General features: G+C 42.7%; 1 protein-coding gene across 1 annotated transcript; it reads left to right on the top strand.

Moving 5' to 3' along the window:
- Positions 1-341: 341 nt before the first annotated feature.
- UBE2D1 (ubiquitin conjugating enzyme E2 D1) lies at positions 342-18,378 on the top strand. Its single transcript, XM_084265166.1, has 7 exons — positions 342-453; positions 8,634-8,697; positions 8,789-8,820; positions 11,525-11,602; positions 11,877-11,982; positions 14,204-14,297; positions 17,238-18,378. The coding sequence occupies exons 1-7, from the start codon at positions 430-432 to the stop codon at positions 17,281-17,283; spliced, it is 444 nt and encodes a 147-aa protein (XP_084121292.1). The 5' UTR covers positions 342-429; the 3' UTR covers positions 17,284-18,378.
- Positions 18,379-19,683: the final 1,305 nt, after the last annotated feature.

Raw genomic sequence — 19,683 nt, 5'->3', positions numbered from 1 at the left:
ACAGCTGAATAGTTACCCAGTTTCCCCCCCCCCCCACCTGCGGGGTTCCCGGGGGAAAAAGGAAGAGCAGGAAGCGCTTCCCACTCCCAAAGCACACCAAACGGGAAAGTCCCTGAGCAAAGAAAAACCGTCACAGACGTGGCCTCCCGCCGCCGGGGGCAACAACACCACAGCTGCCCTCCCCGCGGACTCCACTTCCCGGCGCACCCCGCGAGCGGACCGGGGGGTGCGCATGCGCAGGCGGACACAAAGGGCCCGGTGAGCGCGCGCGCATGCCCTGCCCCGCCGTTTCTCTTTTCGCCAACTGTCCCGCCTTCTCTCTTCTCACCCTCCCCCCCCCCCAGCCCCCCCGCGGTGCGCGTGGATGCCGTTACCCGTCCGCTCCACGCCCCCCGCCGCGCTCCCGGCTGCTGCCCGCCCTGCGCTCCCATGGCGCTGAAGCGGATACAGAAAGTGAGTGGGGCCGAGCCGCGGGGCCCGGGGGCGGGAAGGGAAAGGAAACGGGTCCCTCTGCCCCGGCGGTGGCGCCGGGCCGCGCCTCAGCAGGAGCCGGTCCCTCCTCGTTGTTGCTGCCTGGGCCCCGTCCTCCCACCGCCGGTCGCTCGGGTCGCCGCTTTCCCCAGGCTACTGAAGCCAGCCCTGCAGCCCCCTGAGGCCGCCTGAGGAGGGGGTGGAGGGGCCCGGCCCGGTGCGGGGCGCGGCTGCCCTGCTCGGAGCGGGCGTGAGGTGAAGAAAGGCGGGCTCCGGTCTGTCTCCTTGTCCTTTCGGGACTCCTCACCGCCTCGAAATGTGTCCTCCCCTTTTACCCCCCCGGTCCGGTCACTGTCCCGAAGCCGGGGGATGGTGAGGTACTGGGTGAAATGCGGAGCGGCGTGGCCGGGTTATCTCTGGGAGAGGTGTGAGGTAGCTGTTGCCAAAACGTTGCCCTCCCGTTGTGCTTCGCTCTCTGCACAAGGGGTTTTTCCACTTTAGGAAGTGCCGTCAGCCTGGTACTTCGTATGACCTTTGAATGTATCCTGGTTGAAGAGGTTTTGATAATGCTTGTAAACGTTATTGAGGATTGAAGTGAGATCAAGTGATTTCTAGGTTTCTGTTGCTTGGCAAGACTGAAGCGTTTCTAGTACAATACAGACAAAAAAAAAGCTATGACTGGTAAACATGGGCATTGAGTTAATGTTGGTGCGTTGGCTGTGTTATAGAATACGTGGTATTTCGTTGCTGTGGACGTGCCAGGCTCAGGCGGTGTTTGTGCTGGCCTGGTTCTGTGATGGTGTGGTAGTTCCTTGTTCTGAATTCCCTTTTGTTATTGGAAAATGTTGCTGTTGCAAACACAAATTCTATAACGGCCCATGAACCCTGCAGCGAGCAGGTTTGGGATATCCACGGTAGGTATGAAGTTACTAGTACCAGATGTTGGTAGTCAATCTTAATATGAAGTAGGGAAGATATTTTTAACTTCCTATTACCTATTTATGAATGTTGCGTTTGAACCTTATGTCAAATGTTAATAAATGGCTTCCATGATTTTTCTCTAGCAGTGAGTTCTGTCATGCTTCTACATGTTCTGGAAATGCTTTGTGTTTTCTTGGATTTCTCATGTTCCACGTTTTCTTTTAAGTATCTCCTTGCCCTTGGAAGCATCTCCTCGATATAAGTATTTCCTTGTCCTTTTCTGGGAAAAGGATTGTTCTGAATGCTTCAGGCTCATGCCTTTAAGGTGAAAAAAGAGAAGATGGAAAGTCTGGTAGTTTTCTGCTATTTTTGTAACCAAATGGTAGTTTGTGGTCTTGCAAGTGAGGCCCTGCTACAATAGGGTTGTTCTCCGTGTTTTTCCCTTAGCATATTCACTGTGTAATGTTTTTTCCCTGCTTTAGAGACTTTTATATATGTTGGAAAGCCACAATTTTATTTTGTGAGGTGTTTAAAAGCTCTGTGTTCAATAGATGTGAGATTTATGGGCAGACGTGTTATGAAAGAGTATCTTTCATCCCAATAGCTTTGTTTCTGCTCTTGGGAAGTGAAGAATTGCTTACCAGGCTGCTGACTTCAAGGTAGTGTAAAATTTCTTGATTACACAATAACTTCCATCAGAAATGTGAAGAGATGTCTGGGAACGAGCTAGGAGAAGAATTGAGAGTAGGCTCAGAATGAGCTACTTCTTGCCTCTAGTTAGCAGCAGAAATGACTATTGCTGTTTTTAATTTAACTCCCCTCATCACCCTCTGCTGCTTTTTCAGGGTAAGGAAAAAAAAAGGCTAATAGAGGGATTTGGCCAGCAGCCTGCCTCCGGAGCAGTGGAAGAGGAAAATGGCAAGGAAATAGGACTGTTTCAAATGGAAAGTTAAAAATGAAGAGGAGGAGTTAAAAAAACTATCTTGAAGTCACTGTAATACCTAGAGCTTTCCTGAAAATCACAAAAATGGAATTTCAATGTTGGATGAAATGTATCTGTACAATGGTGTGTTTATCCCATCAAACTTCCTGATGGTTTAGTCTGGCTGTAAAGGTCTATAGCTGCATTGTATCTCTGGGGTAGGCAGGGATAAGATCTGGAGTAGAGGAGATGTTGTAAAGACTTTGTAGTTTCATGAAGTGCCTAGAGGAACTCTTTGGAGAACAAAGATCTGTCAGAAAACACAATGGTATCACTTGAGAGGTTGTCAGTCTAGACATGCTGTCTGTAGTTAAGCGTGGGTGGTTGGGGGGTGATTCAAATTGTACTTCGACATGGCTAAGGATTTTGGTGGCAAGCTTGAGTGTTTGTTCACAATATTTTGGATAATAAGTACATTTAGGATGATGGTGCCTTCAGAGGTAGAGATGCTGTAATACATAGGAATGCCAGTAGGCATATTTTTGTCTCACACCAGTTGGGACTCCAGCTTCCAAATAGTACTGCCATTGTGATCTGCATCGTTTCATCCCATCTGTTGTCGATTGGCCTTGAGGGACTCTTCAGGGCAGGACAGCGTGTGGACTTCAGGGCGGTGTGCGAGTAATGGTGAGATGTGTCGCGCGTGGGAGCTTGCTTAAAAAAGCAGGCAACTGAGTAGCCAATGAACAAGCTGATGGCTGCACACGAAGCTACGTCTGGCTTAGTGCTGGGAGTGGAAGAGCAGTGAGGATGCGAAGCCTTGCTGTGCGAACACAGCTGTCAGTGCTGCCTCCGTGACAAATTCATCACTAGGCGCCTCGCAGAATCTCAGGATGGTGGGGGGTTGGGGGGGTGATCCTTGTTTGTCTTAAGCTGAGGAGCATGTGTTAGTTTGCTTTGTTAGTGCTGTGCTCTGCGCTCCATGTGTGATGTAGAATAGGTGTTCCTCAGGGCAGGAACTGTCTGATGTGCCAGTGAAAGAATAACCCATGTTTTTATGGGCGTTGTAAATTCCAGATGTTTCAAATTATGAAACTAAATAGCTCAGGCTTGTGTTGGGAAGGGATGTTGTGCACAGCAGCCTTTATTGTTTCTGCGAGGTAGGAAGTAATTCAGCCTGTCAGGTTTTGCAGGCTAGTGCATAGGTGAGTTCTGCCCATCCTACCGTGTAGAAGCATTTTTCTGAGATCTATTCTCAGAGTTCTCTGTGTACGTACCTAATTGTGAGCTTGCTGTCCCCTTGCTTCAGTATTGCTGTCAAAGAGATTGTTTTCATCATAAACCCTGTATTTCTGGGGGCTCCTCAAGTGTCACTGGGGGCTTGATGTTATGCTTATTAATGTCTCAAGCTGTTATGAAATGCGTACAAAACCAGTGCTTAATTTTGTTATAGGCATAAAAGAGTTTGAACTTAGAACAGATTTTAGAAGATATTTTGAAACCAGTTAGAAGAAACACATTTGAAGACTAGTTTGCAAGTAGGTATTGATTTTTATCTGGTTAATGCATAGTCCTTGATTTTCTCCTACAAATCAGAAAGAACAGAAGCATTCAGGCATTTAGATAGGTCTGTTTCATATATGTGTAGACTAACATGATGCACAAACTTAAATATTTATGTTAAAAATAACTTTTGTTATTGTAAATTGACTCCAGTAGGTGAAATTTGATCAGTGTTTGTGGCTTAGGTTTTGTCTTCAAAGGGTTGAGTCGCTTGCTGTCTTTGGGTGGTAATAAACATACTGAGGAAACTTCTATTTTGGCTCCATAATATAAAATGTTTTAATTAGCTTTCAAAACATCAGCTGTGAATACACAGTGATACTTTTTTTACTTAACCAATGTATAAAATAGAATATATACTTTATTACTAAGACCTTTTATGTCAAGAAATGTAAATGTAAGGCAAATATTTATTGATGAAGAACAGAGGATTCTTTAACTAGTCTAAGTATAATCACTGGGTGTTTTTTGACAGATGGTTCCAAACAGCGTTAATATAATAGCAGTAGTGTGCACGTGGAGTTGGTAGGAGGTGAGTCTGTGGTCCACAGCACATTTTGTGCAAGAACTTAAGAATGTAGCTGGCAAATATAAACCCCTGTGTTTTAAATAAGTGTGGAAAAGGGCTCTGATTGTGGTTTTATGTTGCTTAGAGAATAAAAATAGCTTTTAGTGATGATGCCTGCAGTTTATTTTGGTCTTCTGATAGTCTGCAGGGTTTTTTTTAATTGAAGAAAAGACTACATTTTTAGAGCTTTTTTTGGTTAGTACTCATGCTCATGGCCATTGAGTGTCTGGGAGTACTATGCTGAGAAAATTTATCACCTTGTTATCGAAGTATGCTTTACAATCTTGTTCTAGTGGCTTTTTAGGAGAGAAGCCTGACTTCTAATGAAGCATATAAGTGTTAAACTGGCCTTCCAGCCTTCTCCACCTTTATGCTTTTATGAAATCCATCCTGTATTATCTTTTGAGAGAGTACAACTCTGAACTTTCAGAAGTATTTCCAGCATTTGTAGCTTACCCTAGCATGTGTTCTATTAAGTTGACTTTTAAATTTTTGCCTCACACACCCAGAGAGCTATTTTCCATTGGGGTGGAGGGGGCAACGAGAGGTGGTAATTTGGAAGCTTTGCTGTGTCCATCTCTGCTGATGGTTATTTAGCGTTTGTAGCAGTGTGTTAATACTCCTTTACACGAGGTCACAGATCCTGCTTACTTTTGTTGCTCTGCTGCTGTTGTGTAGTTACAAACAGGAGACCTGTTCATTGCAACCAGTTAGAGGTGTGGGATTGACAGTATTCTATCCTATTCTGTAATATTTTCTGTGACTGAGAGGAAAAGAGGTCTTATTCCTACCTCTGTCCTAAGCTTAGCTGTTTTCTCTGCATTGGGACAGTGTGGCACGTGTTGGAGCTTCTACGTTGTGACATTCACTGGTGGTTGAAATAATTGATTTGGTCTCTTGCAAACAGAATTTTGGTTTTGTGTGTTCTCATAAAAGCCATCACATAGGTCAGTACACACTGTAATTTGCAGTGGTGACTTTCTCTTTTGAAACTGAATCTGTGCTGATTTGAGTGACAGATCTTGTTTGTCAGAGGAGGTACAAGACTGGTCTTGCCCCAGTATTTCTATAAAGCTGAGAAAAAAATCCCAGTGGAGGCAAGGCCATGAAAAGCAACCAGACCTGTGTTATGCAGCAGCATGGTGATGGTCCGTAAAACATGGACCAAGCTTCTGGAACCAATTAGCTTAAAATTACAGGGTGATTGTTGGTGTTGGCAGTGTCATGCCTTACATTCTCTTCCACTTCTTGGTGATGCTTGAGCACCTTCTGCTTTTGAACTCTTGAGCCTTTTCTCTTGACACAGCAAGTTTGGGGCTTCTGGGTGAAGAGCATTTTTACTGTTTTGTATAGAGATTTCTTGTACTATACTCCTTGTTCTGTTGTGATTTTGTGAAGTCATGAAGCAGTTTTTCTACCTCTACTTTGGACAATCATAGCTGTTTTGCAGTGTTGGGCTCTGGATGCTGATGTGTCAGTCTGACTCAGGAGGACATGCCAACTACCTCATCACACCATTTCAAGGGATGTAGGAAAACTTGAAGCCTAAATCTCACATCTCCAGATAAATTTACTTTTAATATTAAGATTTACCAGCATAATTAAAAGTATGAAGCTGAATAGTTCTTTCTGTTTATCACAGCTTGATCTGAGCTTCTGTATGTAAACACTGACAAACTTAATTTGCAAAGTTTGATTGTTTTTAAACCACATTAGCTTCAGTACATTACTACTTGTGATTGGAAAATATGGTTTTTTTATTTGCACTGTTAGGGTTTTGAGGCTTTTGAGTTCTCTGGATGCATCTGGGAACATTGTTCTCTTTTAGCGAAATCAGTTAAAGAGAACTTTTTCTTCAACATTATTAGGGAAATATTAATAGCAGGTGTTGATAGTTCTGGGTCTCATCAGGGTATGATTTAAAGCATGTTTTTTATAATGGATGAATTTCAGTGTCTTTAGCCTGAACAAATTGAAAGCATCTACCAGAGGAGCCTCCCCCAGTTCCTACAGTTCTTGTGTGGTTTGGGGGTATGTAAAGATCTTGAGGAAGGCATCTAGCAAATGAGTGCTGTTACAGACTTGTGACTCCAAAATCAAGTGCTTGTTCTGCAGTTCACATACACATAAGGGAGTACTTGCTTGTATTTTAGAGACATTCTGAGTTTAAGCTAGATTATTTTTCCTACCATTGCCTTAAATAGTCAGCCATGACTGCTATAAAACGTGTTTTTTAGGCTCAGAGTTCTCTCTTTCAGCTATGAGGCTCTTGTAGTTGGCATTTTTTTTTCAGTATGTGTACAAGAATTGGGGTTAGATCTTGAGTTGCATATTAGAGTGGACAGTGGCTGTTCTGCTGCTGGTAATGCTTGTCACAACTCTCTGGACTCCTGGAAACTTGAGACTTGTTGACTCCCTTCGTGCACCACCAAAGGCTTAGCTTTGCTTAGGTTACTGGTTCTATGCATTGCTCCCTTGGTGAAATTTGAATCCTCTGACTCAAAAGGGACTCATGCTTCTAAAGGGGTTTGCTGTTCCCTTTACTAGTCAAGGTCTGGCCCAGCATGTCGTATCTGGGCCAGAAAACGATTTTCCCTAACAGAATAAAAGTGGGGGGCAAATGAATAAGAGTGGTTGGCAGCCTGAGCTATTTCAGTGTATTGAAGAACTTTCTCTTTTGTTTTCAATCACAAAGATTGTGAGGAGTGACTTCAAAGCAAGTGGCAACACTACCATTGTATTAAGTGGCAGAAGGTATGTTGCAGTGCCTTGCTTTGAATTCAGGGCCATGAGTGGGCCTGTAAGAAGTGTGCCTGAATGTAGGTGCCAGGTCCATGGTATGTGGGCTCCCTTAGAGAGTGGTGTGTAGCTGAAATGCTTAATGGATGTCATGGATGGATAAATATATCACAGCAGTTGAAGCATGGAGTTTTAACCCTTAAAATTGTACGTAAGGTCAGGTCACCCAGACCATTCTATGATTCTGTGATCACGCTACGTATGCAAACTCTATGCTTGAATGAGAAACTTACTTCCAATTTACACCTTGGTTTTGGAATTAGTTGTCTTGACTAATGATTTTGGGGCAGAAATGTTTCCACTGTTACTCCTGAAGCTGAAATCAAGTTCTTTGCAGACCTGCTTACGCTATTGTTGACTTAGAGATGTATGGTTTGAGTAATTAATCGAGTAATTAACACACATTTTAGCTTATTTAAATGGAAATATTTACATTAAATTGTTAAACAGTTCAGCTCAGAATTGGACAAAGCTTGTTTGTTCTTAGTACAGTAAAAATCCAGGCGTTGCAAGTTATATATTGGATTAAACAAAGAAAATCAACCAATATTCATGCCTGGCTTCTTTTGTATTTGATTTAGTGATCATAAATAAGATGAAAAGCAAACCTGGTTTTGTGTAATTAAGTAAATTTTTAATATTACCTGGGAATATATGAATTTCTGTGAAAGAAATAAATCGACCTTCTCTGAACACTACTGTTAAATTTCAAGTTTCTTAGGGTGTTTAGTAACAATTTTGGGAAAAAACCCAAACAAATTATAAACACCACCACCACCCCCCCATAAAAAACCCCAAACCACTATGAACCCAAAGATAGGTAGGGAATTACACCAAGGTGTGTTAAATAAAGCACAGAGCTATTATTTTTCCTTTGTGTTTGGGTTCACTTAGAAACCTTTGTCATGTTCATACATCACCTCTAGGCAGACTGCAAGCATTTTATGAGCTTGTTTAACTCAGCTAGTGTATGTAGATTAAGCCAATATAAGAAGCTTTTGTAAAATCAAAAGCTTAAAAGAACAATCAGATTACCACATAACTGTCTAAATTAAGTAGTGAGTCTTCAGGGAAATCGATAAACTGTTAGTTTTCTTCTTTTTCTGTCTCTACTTCAGTATATCCATCTTATAAACTTGGGTGTAATGCTTTAATGCTCTCAGATAAATTATTATAAATTGTTATAACACAATGTGATCTTTAGATGCAACCTGTTGGCAAAATAATTCAAATCTTTCTGTATCAGTGGGCAATTTCAGGTGTTGGTTTCCTTAAAATTACCACAGGTCTATGCAATAAAATCAGTTTGTGTTCTTAGTTTTGAAGTGATTCTGTTACCTGGTCTTTGTTTTCATGTAGATGTCTTTCAAATATTTGTGTTTCTTACAGGAACTAAGTGATCTGCAGCGAGACCCACCGGCCCACTGTTCCGCCGGACCTGTTGGAGATGACTGTAAGCTCTTCATAAATACGTTGTCACAGTTGACCTTTTTTGTTAAGAAAAACCCTAGGAACTCTCTAATCATTGTGTCTTTGCCTTCCAGTGTTTCATTGGCAAGCAACAATTATGGGACCTGTAAGTATCTTATTGTTCGTTCCCCGTAGAAAGACCTTGTTTCCCTTCTTGCTACGGAAGGATTCATTTGGGTTTCTGTAAACATGGCAGTCAAATTCAGCTGTGTTGTGTACAGATTAAACATTTAGGGTGGTATTGTTGTGTTGAGTAGTCTGGTACTCATTTTTTTTTTCTGTAACTGTTCAAAAATCCACCCTCTTTGTGAAATTAGGGATGCTCGAATAGTCAACTGCCATGTTTGAGTCAGTGATGTGGGCTGGAGAGAGAAAAGCTCGCTGTTCAAGGATGATAATTTCAATTCTGAAAGATTCATCTGTTTGAAAGGAGGACGAGTGGGTGTAAGCCGATGTTAAAGTTGGTAACTAAACAAGAGTGGTGTTGCACAGTGATTTCTGGAGCTTTTTGCTAGGGCTTGTTTGACGGTTCTGATGGAGCTCTGGCAAAAGCACATGGCTTTTGTGAACTGTACACAAGCAACTGTGGGAATTTTTGGTTTCTGTGGGAAAGGCCTCTTCTACTTGGCTTGAGGGAGATCTCTAAAGACCCCATTAATAATTGTAGGGGAAATGACATAAGAAAGGGCAGTAAAGCCTAAGAAGAGAAAGCTTTCAAGGAAAACTGAAAAGAGTTTCAGCATTAAAAAATAGTGTGATGTGAGGGAAAGGTTGTTCCTTAATATCATGGAAAGGAGTTTGCATTCCTAGTGTTTTCTTTTTGGGCTTACTAATTTGGAAAGAAGAGTTTCTGGTTCAGATGGTGAACCAAACCACTGTTGAAATTTGAGGTAATGCTTTATCCATTCGGATGCAGCAGTCGTGTTCTTTGGGACTGTTTCTGTGTGTTTGGCACAGCTGCTCTGGAGCCATCAGAGATGGGTTACGAATTTGCCACTGTTGTGCTGGAGTCCATCCAGCTGCTGGTGGCACAGCAGCAATGGGAATGCTGGTGTGAAGTTTTTCTGTAGGATACTAGTACTTATGCCATTTTTCTTTAGCAACTGTATTAGTTCATGTGCAGAGTGATTCTGATACTTCTCATGTACATAGTCATTCTGATACTGCTTCAAGGTGAACGTGAAACAGCAAAGAAGTGAAGAGTTGATAAAACTGAAGTGCTGATTGCCACCTCTGATGTCACTGTCCTGAATGACTCTAATGTACTGAGTACTTGCATATCTATATATCCCAACTTCAATTCCATCTTTCTTTCATATTGCAGTTCACCTTTCATATTCTATAGTGGAAAACATGAATTTCTTTGCTTCGGGTTCCTTAGATTTCCTTAGTTAAGGAAAACAATGCGCATCTCTTGCCAACCTTTCTCAGCCATATCTGCTGAGATACAAGAAAAGAAACCCCTCTCAACATATCAATCCTTTATCTCAGTTACATAACGAAGTAGGGATGTGCATCCTATACATTTCTTGATAGCAGCATAGATCAAAAGCTTGCTCTCAATTTCCTTCCTACATGTGGGAGGAGGGTAACCTCTTTCCTGGCTATAGACATCATTGTTTTATTTCATATACCTTACTCATAAAAATGTAGTGTGACTGCATTTTGCCATCTGTCTGAGGCTGAACTTGTTTTCAGCTTGTTTGAACTTTGGCAAACTCATTTAGCATGCGTGCAAGCAGTCCTTTCAAACCTAATTGGAAGTACAGCGGCGATCTATTCTGATGTTACCTAATGCTGACTTCTTAGCAGTACTATATATAAACTGCCTTACGCTGCAACACTGTCTGCATTTTGAGTGTGTAAGGTGACATGTCTTAATGGGCCATTGCTGACTTTCTCTTACGCTCATCTCTCAAACTGTAATTTTTTGCTCATTTCCAAGATGAACATTATTTTAAAAAGCCTGCCCTTGTTTCCATAAGAAAAGCCAAAAATTTGATGATCTGCAGCGTTGCTGATATTGAGTTCCTGTATTTCTGTTTTCAACTTAGCAAGTAATGAGAGAAGCTTTCTTCTCCTTCCCTGAATCAGAAATGACAGTGCCGCTCTCTGACATCTAGTATTGGGACTTTTCCCCAGTTTTCTAATTGATGAGAGACTTCCTCAACAGATGACTACAATGAAGTTATTCCTAGCTATTAACTATGTGCAACCTGGCTGTAAACCTGTGCACATGTTCTCTAACAAAATGCATGTTCACAGATTTGTACAGGTCACAAAGATGTGTGTTTTAAAACTCCCTGATGTCATCATGATCACCTGAATTATGTTGGAAAATCCTACTCTTTGCATCTGCAAAGAGAAACCACTTTTGAAGGTAAGCATATTTGCAGCTAAAGGCTGGAGGAGGACCAGAGCAGCTGTGGTGGTGTTGCACAGACAGGACTTGGAGGGCTTGCTCTGGGTTTTATGTTCCCCTTGGTGTGGGGGAGCTGTCAGTTCAGAAATTTAGTAGTTCCGCTGGTCAGACACTGCTCCCTCTCCCCAAAAAGGCAGCACTCTGTAGCCCTGTTGCACTGCTGCAATAGTGGCCACAGTTGGCTCTACTGCAGCAGGCTAAATTCTCTCTGTGCCTTCCCAGTACACAGTTCATGCTATGGGCTACAGCCCACTATGGGCTGTGTACTGGGAAGGGAAATGGATTTTCTAGGATGCTCACAGCTTTGGGAGGTTATCTGTGTTCAGGGAAGTTCCAGAGTAACTGAAATACATTCATGTGTTTTGTTTGGTTTGTTTTCTTTCCCCAGCCTGATAGCGCATATCAAGGAGGAGTATTTTTTCTCACAGTTCACTTTCCAACAGACTATCCTTTCAAACCACCAAAGGTAAGTTCTTTCTCTTAAAACTTAAGTGATATTTTGGTCAACTCTTTGTTTCTGTGTCATAGTTGTTTGTGAGTCATAGTTGTTTATGACATAATTTTGGAAGTTAAAAGCCAGCAATAGCATACGTGTTTGTAGTGGATGAAAAGAGGAGACTGTATGATAACTTGTGTTGGCAGATCTAGGGTGACTGGAACTGAAGGGACAATGTCAAAGAGTCCAAATGTAATGAACAGAATGTGATGTTCACTTTGGGTTTATTTTTTTTTTATTCCAGATTGCTTTTACAACAAAAATATACCACCCAAACATAAACAGTAATGGGAATATCTGTCTTGATATCCTGAGATCACAGTGGTCACCAGCTCTGACTGTTTCTAAAGGTAAACTCACATATTTGCTAGCAGCTTTGTGAAACTTTATACGCTGCAGTGGTGCTTTTTTGTGTGTTGCTGCATTACCTATTGGGTGACAGCAGGAGTTTATTTATCCTGCATGTTACAGAAGTAACAAAGTCCATTAGAGTTGCTGTTACAATACACGGTTTGTTTGGAGTGTCACAATACATAAAACACTACCTGCATGGCAAAGAAATATTCTAAAGCAAATTGACTATAATAATAAATCTCCAATTAGCCTGAAATGCAACTCCTTTATTATAGCTGACTCAGCATGCAGAACTGAGGAGAAACTGGTGAGCAAAGCTTCAAAATGGAAGTAGTTTGGATGTAAATGGAAGCTCTGATAGTGACGTTTGGGGCTTGCCTAAGTGCTTATTGATGGCTCTTGGGGTTGCCTGACCATCCTTGTGTGGGCTACGGTCTTCGTTATACTTTGTTTTAAAATGAGACGAAGACAGAGTGCAAACCAGAAGCAAAATGAGTGTTTTAAAATGTAGCTGCTTTGTAAGTCATCATTCAAGTCTTTCTTAAAAGAATCTAGTTCTCTAGTTCAACTTCGTCAAACAGAACACTAGATTTTTTTTTTTTTTTGGAACACTGAGGTTACAGCTGAGCAGTTCTTTTGTCAGGCATTTTGTGTCACTTCAAAAGCTGCTTAAAACGTGGGTGCTATAATTGTTCTTTTCGCACCCATCTTCCAAATGCTTAGCCACGCTCTTCCTCAGGGTACAGAAAGTCCTGGTGTGACTGAAAAACTAAAACAGTATCACCATTTTCCTTGCTGCTCCAGAGCTTTCTAAGGCAGGTGTCTCTCTTTAGCAAGGAAAGGAGTTGTTAGCTTGTGTCCAATGGAAATTGCTCTGTGCAATTGCAACTATTACACTATTGGAAAAGCAACTTCTGCTTCTGCCCAACAACCCGCTGCAGTAATTTGCCAAGATAAATAAAATGTAAGATGGGAACTGTTTCCCCATGTAGTTGCTGAAGACAGAATTGCTCCTGTGTGTGGTTGGTGTCTGCTTTATGTTGAAATTGGTTGGCTGTTTTACTGTTGAGTGCAAATTGTCTTGTTTATAATTATTTAGAAGGGATTTAACAAATGAGAGTTGGCACTTGGGGACATTTAACACTTGGCATTTACAACTGAACACTCTTTAAGTTTTCAGCTTTTCAGCACTGTTCGGTAAGTCTTTATGTTTTCAGCCTTACTTCAGTCACAAAGAGTAGCCTGCTCATCTTACATGTTCTGATTTTTGATGTGCTTTTAACGAGCTTGCACATTATATATTTCATAGGCTGGGGGTTAGCTCAGTAGCTCATGGAAGTTTCTCCTTTGTAGTTCTTGTTTTACTGATGCAAAGGATTGCAACATACCAATAGCACCTCTTGATAGGCATGACCAAGTATTCTAACCTGGCTTTCCTAACTGGATTTGGCACTTGATAAAATTCAGTATTTCAGTCTGAACTTGCTACAGCTGAAACTAGGTGTTAATCCAGGCTCTTCTATAATAAGACAAAGCAAGGGAAAAATCCTGTTCTCCAGCAGATTCTCAGTGGAGCATCAAATTCCCCTTCACTATGTATAGAATTGCTGCGTGCCCTTGTATTTGTATTAGCTGTGGGTATAAAAACAGATTTCCTGAAAAGTATGGGCTGAAAGTGTTAGGAAAATTGGATATCCTTGGTTTAATATCGGGAAATGAATATGGAATTATAAATTAATACTCAGGAAGTATTTTCCCAAAATGGAAGTCACACTTCTGCAAAATGAAGTGAGATGTTTATATAAAGGAGAGATTTACTGTGAGCACAGAAGCAGAGAAGGATAAGCACAATCGAGTATCGCATGGCCGTGATGTATTAGCAATATTAGTTATCTTAACTAACTGTAGGTGAAAGGGCTTAGATCAAATGTTTACGTGTGACTCTAGTTTGTGTGATGGGAGAGAGGTGATTACAGAAGGTAGGAGTCCATGGGTAGTGAGTTTTCTAGGCTTGTGTTAGGTGTTGTTTATGTAGGGGCTAGAAAAATTATGCTAGATAAACATTTCTGAGCAGAACTGCAGTGTAAAAGCTTAAGAGTAACATGAATTCTGTTTCAGTCTCTATTCCATTGCCCTCCTGTAGTATACTGGGACATATTAAAGGATTATAGAAATAAAGCAAAGTAACTTGTTTAATCCAGTGTCTCTTTTATTTAGTTTTATTGTCCATATGCTCCTTACTTTGTGATCCTAATCCAGATGATCCTTTAGTACCGGATATTGCACAGATCTACAAGTCAGACAAGGAAAGGTGAGTATAACACATGCGTATGTGTGTGTGTGGTACTTTTAGGTGGCTGTCTGCTGTGCAACCTTCTGTCTTAGCTTTTGAAGATGCTCTTTTCATAGGGGTATGCAGGAATAGTTTTTTAAACCTTGAAAATACCCATCAGTTGAAGGGCCAGCAGGAAGCTGGAGACATACACGGCTCTTGAATACTTAATGAATTTTTTCTGCTTGAAGGTACATAATGCCTTCACATTTTTCTGTTGTGTGCTCATTGCCTGAAACATCATTCCCAAATACAAACTATTTGTTGCTACTGTGGTTGGTTCTCTGGCTGTGAAACCCATGCCTTTAGTAAGATGCTAGGTAGTTATGAACAATGAATGTGGTTTTGATGCAATTGTGTAAATGTAGGGTAGCTACATTTACACATTCATGTCAAATATTAATCAAAAAGAGCTAATATTCAGCTCTGCATAGTGCCAAGAGCCATTGTCTCACTGACTGCAATTTGCAACATGTTGCACAGGGAAAAGAACCTCTCTTACTTTCTGGAACCGCTGTAGAACTTGCAGCAAGTGTCTCATCTTGGGTGTAGGTAGTACAGACATCATGTAACCAAAGTGTTACATACTTCTGGACCTAACCTGTTCTTGATTTGAGGAGCTTTAACTCAGAGTGCTGTAGTGACTGACAGGTCTATTCTGGGGTCTTTGACTTGTAGTGCCAAACTACCTTGATTTCCCAAAGCTTGGTTTTAAGGCTTCTTGACCTCATCCTAAAGGAGGGTTTTGAAATGTTCTCTCATAACTGTATCCTCATAAAACCAGATACTAGGATTTAGAGGTCATGAGCAAGCATAAAGGGGTTTTTCTCCAGAGCACTGCCTCTAGAACCATTCCTTTGAGCACTCAAACCTTCAATAGAGGCATCCGTGGATATCTAAGTTTCCAGTGGGCACGTTGCAGGAAGCTCAGGCCCTTTATTCCAGTGATTAGATGGTGTGACTTCCAAAGGTTTCCATGGAGGCAGTACTGCTTGTATGAGGTTTCTTCCTCTTTGCTTCCTCTCTACTGATACATCAGCTACCTGCATCTCCTGGGCATAGAGACTTTAAAAACTTGGTGCATGGAAAAGGTTACAGACTCAGTGATGTAGGAAGGAATACATTTAGTTAACCTGTGGGAGGTTTTGGCTTAGCTCTGCTGCCCTAGGTATTGTGAATGCAGTCTGTCAGCATGGCCTGAGCTGTCTTCTGGGACAGGGTTTTTATTCCTGGGGATTGTCTGGGTGGATGGGGGATTAAGGAGGACTGAAACACAAGATCCAATACAGGAGAGTAACAAGGAGTAGGAATGTAGTTCTAATTGGCTGAGAATGGAATAACCTTCCCTGAAATGGAGCTGTCACACATTTTCTGGTGGCCTTGACAACAGTGAGCCATAGCCATGCTGCATGTTCGTAGACAGCCTAACCACTGCTTCTTACCTGACTCTTCAAGCTGGGGAAAAGGTTATGGGTTTAGTTTGGGGCAGGCTTCTTATCCATGGTACTTAACAGCAAGGTTACCAAAAATCAGCCTATTTTATTTGTTAGACTCTGCTTCAGGTTCTGTGGCACGTTTGTGGTACCCAGAAGAAGATTCCAGTTCCCAGTGAACTGGCTGAGAAGTTGTTTACCTATTTTTCTAGGCCTGAGCCACTGAAGGCTGCTTGCCATGTGTGCTAGTGGATGGGTCCACGAAGGCTTGAGTATTGCTTTTCACTTGAGGACCGGGTAGAGGAGCAGTGGTGTACAAGTTCCATGGGGGCCTACGGTCTAGTATTTCTCTCCTCGGAGTGAGAACTACCGAAGTGGCCTTTCTTTAACAGTTAGTCCAAAGCAATCAGATCCTCATAACACACTTTGGAAGTGCTTGAACCTTGTGGCTCGTACTACAAAGCACACAGTGGGGATGATGTGCCTCAGCTTCTGCCCGTTGGCGTTTGGGCTTTTGTCCATGCACTTACTTCACAGTGATTTCTGCTGTTGTGCTTCCTGCTTGTGAAGGAAGTGAGCAGGGGAGATTTCTCTGTCCCCCAAACTCAAAATGTAATCATTGCTGGAGAAAGAGAGAGAACGTGTGGTCTTGACTGTAGCTTTATCTTATGCTCATCACTTTTTATTTTTTTTAACCCTCAGCTTAGGTTTAGGACATGCAAGATATGGTTGGCTACTCCGTAGCGTTTTTCTGTACGTTACTATAAGGAAAAGCCCAAAAGCTTGTCTGGTAGAATATTGTGAAGAACAAAACCAGATAGTACAGGAGCTACACTGATCTTACAGAATGGATTTAAAAACTTGTCACCACTTCCCCTGAAGCAAGGGAATCTAGTCGGAAGGGTGGACATATGTGAGGACTGGAGGGAGAGTGACTGACCCTCTAAGGACATTTACCTTTGGGAGCTCTAGTCAGCTCCTGAACAGAGGAAAAGACCCAAGTGTACAAAACGCTTTTCAGGAGGTTTTCCTTTCAGGTCCTGAAATGCAGAAGGGAGAATGAAAGAAGAAAAAAAAAAAAGCCCTAGTGTGCCTTCTATCCCCACCCTTTCCAAACTGTTAATTACTCTGAATTTTATGGAACTAAAATGTGTGAACTTGCTCAGACTGTTAATAGTGTGTGCATACAGGAATAACTGACAACATATTCCAGTTAAGGTATAAATAAAGGAACTGGTTATGAAATGCAAATTAGGCATGCACAGAGATATGCGTTTTAATACCAACCTTTGAGATTGACTGTGAGTCTGAACAGCTTTGGTGGGTAACCTTAGGGACTGAACGTACGGCTTTGAGGCTATTTTTATGTTGTTTGCGATGCTAAGAGGTGGGAAGCTCGGGAATGTCTGTGTTAATTAAATGTGTGGCCATTGCCAGTGTATCACTAACATCTCTTCACTGTGATGCCTTCTTTCTGCACGTACAGATACAACAGACATGCAAGAGAATGGACTCAGAAATATGCAATGTAAACTTGTGAAGACTTTTTCATATGCCACAGAGTACTGTAAATGGTAGGGCTTTTTCAAAATTAGGAGAAGGAGCAGTTTCCTGTTTCAGTTTATCATGATGCCCCTTGATTTTTTTTTTCACCTATATAAGTGTGTTTCTAGAGCAAAGGAGAACAAACTTCCAAAAATAACCCTATGACTGTGATAAGAATATTTATCCTCTTCGTATGCTTTGCAGAAGACATTTATGATGGTTTTTAAGAGTGGAACATCAGCATCTTCAGACTACGTGATCCATAATGCAGTTTTAAAGCAACCAAATTATTTTTGCTGGAAAAAGTAGCTGGTTTTGTGTGATGAATACTGTTCTGTGTGTGTCCTTGAGTATGTTGTCTGTTTCATAAGTGTGTTCAAGTTACATTTTGTTGGTTCACTTAATTTGTTGTTTTTTTTTTACTGTATAGACTAAATATTTTACCATGCAAGTCATTTCATTTTAGACTTACTTGCTTGTGCACAGTATTGATGAGATACAACTGCTAGTAATGAAAAGAATTGGAGCAACCCACCCATTAGGATATTGGAAAGACTGACTGCGGATTTCCTAAAACCTAAACTGATCTTTGCACTGTAATTCTTTGTATGCCGATTACAAAGAAACACTTGGGTTTGATTCTGTTGCATACTTGACTTAATTTTATTGCAATGTGAACTAATTGCACTGCTATGTAGGAAGATATGTAACCGTTTTGTTGCTATTGGCGAATGAGTTTTGACATGTGGGCAACATAACACTACCACAGACCTTTTACGAACCTAAATGTAGCCTTTTCCATATAAATAAAACGCATTTTCTACTACTTGCCTTGGCTCAGAGAGTCGAAACACTAGTGTGTGTGTGTATGTGTGTCTTGTAGACAAGAGGGAAAATGAAGCCGCATGTCACATACTTAGAACTGCATTGCAAGTAATTTTTATGCTGGCTTTGATTTATGTCAGCAGGCTGTGCCTGTTGCTTTAGATAGGTTTTTAATGTGGTTAATGCCACATTGCATCTATATGCAGTTATGGAGGAGATGCCACAAGTGTTAAGGTGGTGCCTATGACAGGAATGTTACAGTAGACTTCTCACACTTGCAGTTAATTTCTCCATTAACTGGCACTTGTGTTGTGTTACACTGTGCATGTGGAAAAATGGCAGTGCTGGAGAGGGGTGGTCTTGTCTTGGGAAGTAAATGACCCATGGAATAACTTAGATTTCCTGCTGTACATCCTTGGGTATCTGAAAATAAAAATGTGACTAGTGTGTTTTATCTGTCTCTCTGCATGAGAGAAGTGACTTATCGTAAAATACACTCTGAAGAAAATATTTGGGGGTTTTGCTGCAGTGAAGGCTGAGCTGGAATGGGGGGGGGGGGGGGGTGGAAGGTACTCCCTGTGGAATACTGTACTCTTCATCCTGGCTCACCCTGATGTACAGAGAGAAAAAATGCCACTGCTGCGAAACAGAGGCGGGATGGAGAGTGGCTCTGTTCACCTTAGACTATCCATGGATGCTGGAGAGTGGGAGCTGGTACAGCTGCGCCTGCTGCTTTGTATTTGAATGGGGCCGGTGGAGCCACCACTTCTTCCTGCTGCCTGGGCCGGGAACTGAGGCTATCAGGTCTTCCTAGAGCTCTTCGTTTCCAGGCGGAGAGCAATGGCTTTGTGTCAGAAGTGACCCGAGTGTTTGCGCACCTGTCCTGAACTGTGTGCAACAGGGATACCGCTTCCTCCGGGGTTCGCTGCGGCGCGGTCGGACCGGCTGTAAAACGCTTATACGGCAGCCGGCACCGGTTCTGCGGTGTGGCCACCGGGCCGGGCCCGCAGTGTGATGGGGCCGGCGCTTCTGCCTCCCCGGTCTTTGCGCGCTGCGCCCTCCTTCCCAGGAGGAAGACCTCGTGCTTGAACCGCGACCCTTCCACGGGGCCGGTCGGCTCTTCAGACGGGAGCTGGGCGTCCCCGCTGCCGCCGGGCTGTTTCCAGAGCCGCGCTCCCGAGCAGAGAAAACGATCCGGGGCCGGCCGCTCCCTCGGGCGAAAACGCCGCGTCCTTCTCCCTTTCAGTCCCGCTCCGCTCGTGCCGCTCCCCCCAGTCCCCTCCCGCTCTGTCGGCTCCTGCCTGCGCCCCGCTCTGATGCACACAGCGGGAAGCGACTGAGAAACAACCTCGCACGCTGCTGCGCTGGGCCGGAAGCTGCGCCGCGGCTCCGCCTCATGACCTTGGCCCGGGCCACTCCCCCGGAAAGGGGCGTGGCCTCCGTGTCTCTCTCCGCCCTTACGTCATCGCGGCGGACAGCCAATCTCCTCGTCTGGCGGCCGAGAGGACGCGAGCGTGAGGGCTGTTTTCCCACAAGGCCGCGCGGCGGCCGCGCGCCCAGGC

Source organism: Gallinula chloropus (assembly GCF_964237585.1).
Source record: "Gallinula chloropus genome assembly, chromosome: 5".
NCBI classification, from domain to species: Eukaryota; Metazoa; Chordata; class Aves; order Gruiformes; family Rallidae; genus Gallinula; species Gallinula chloropus.
The sequence above is the reverse complement of the archived record's forward strand: the minus strand, read 5'-3'. Positions and strand labels throughout refer to the sequence as shown.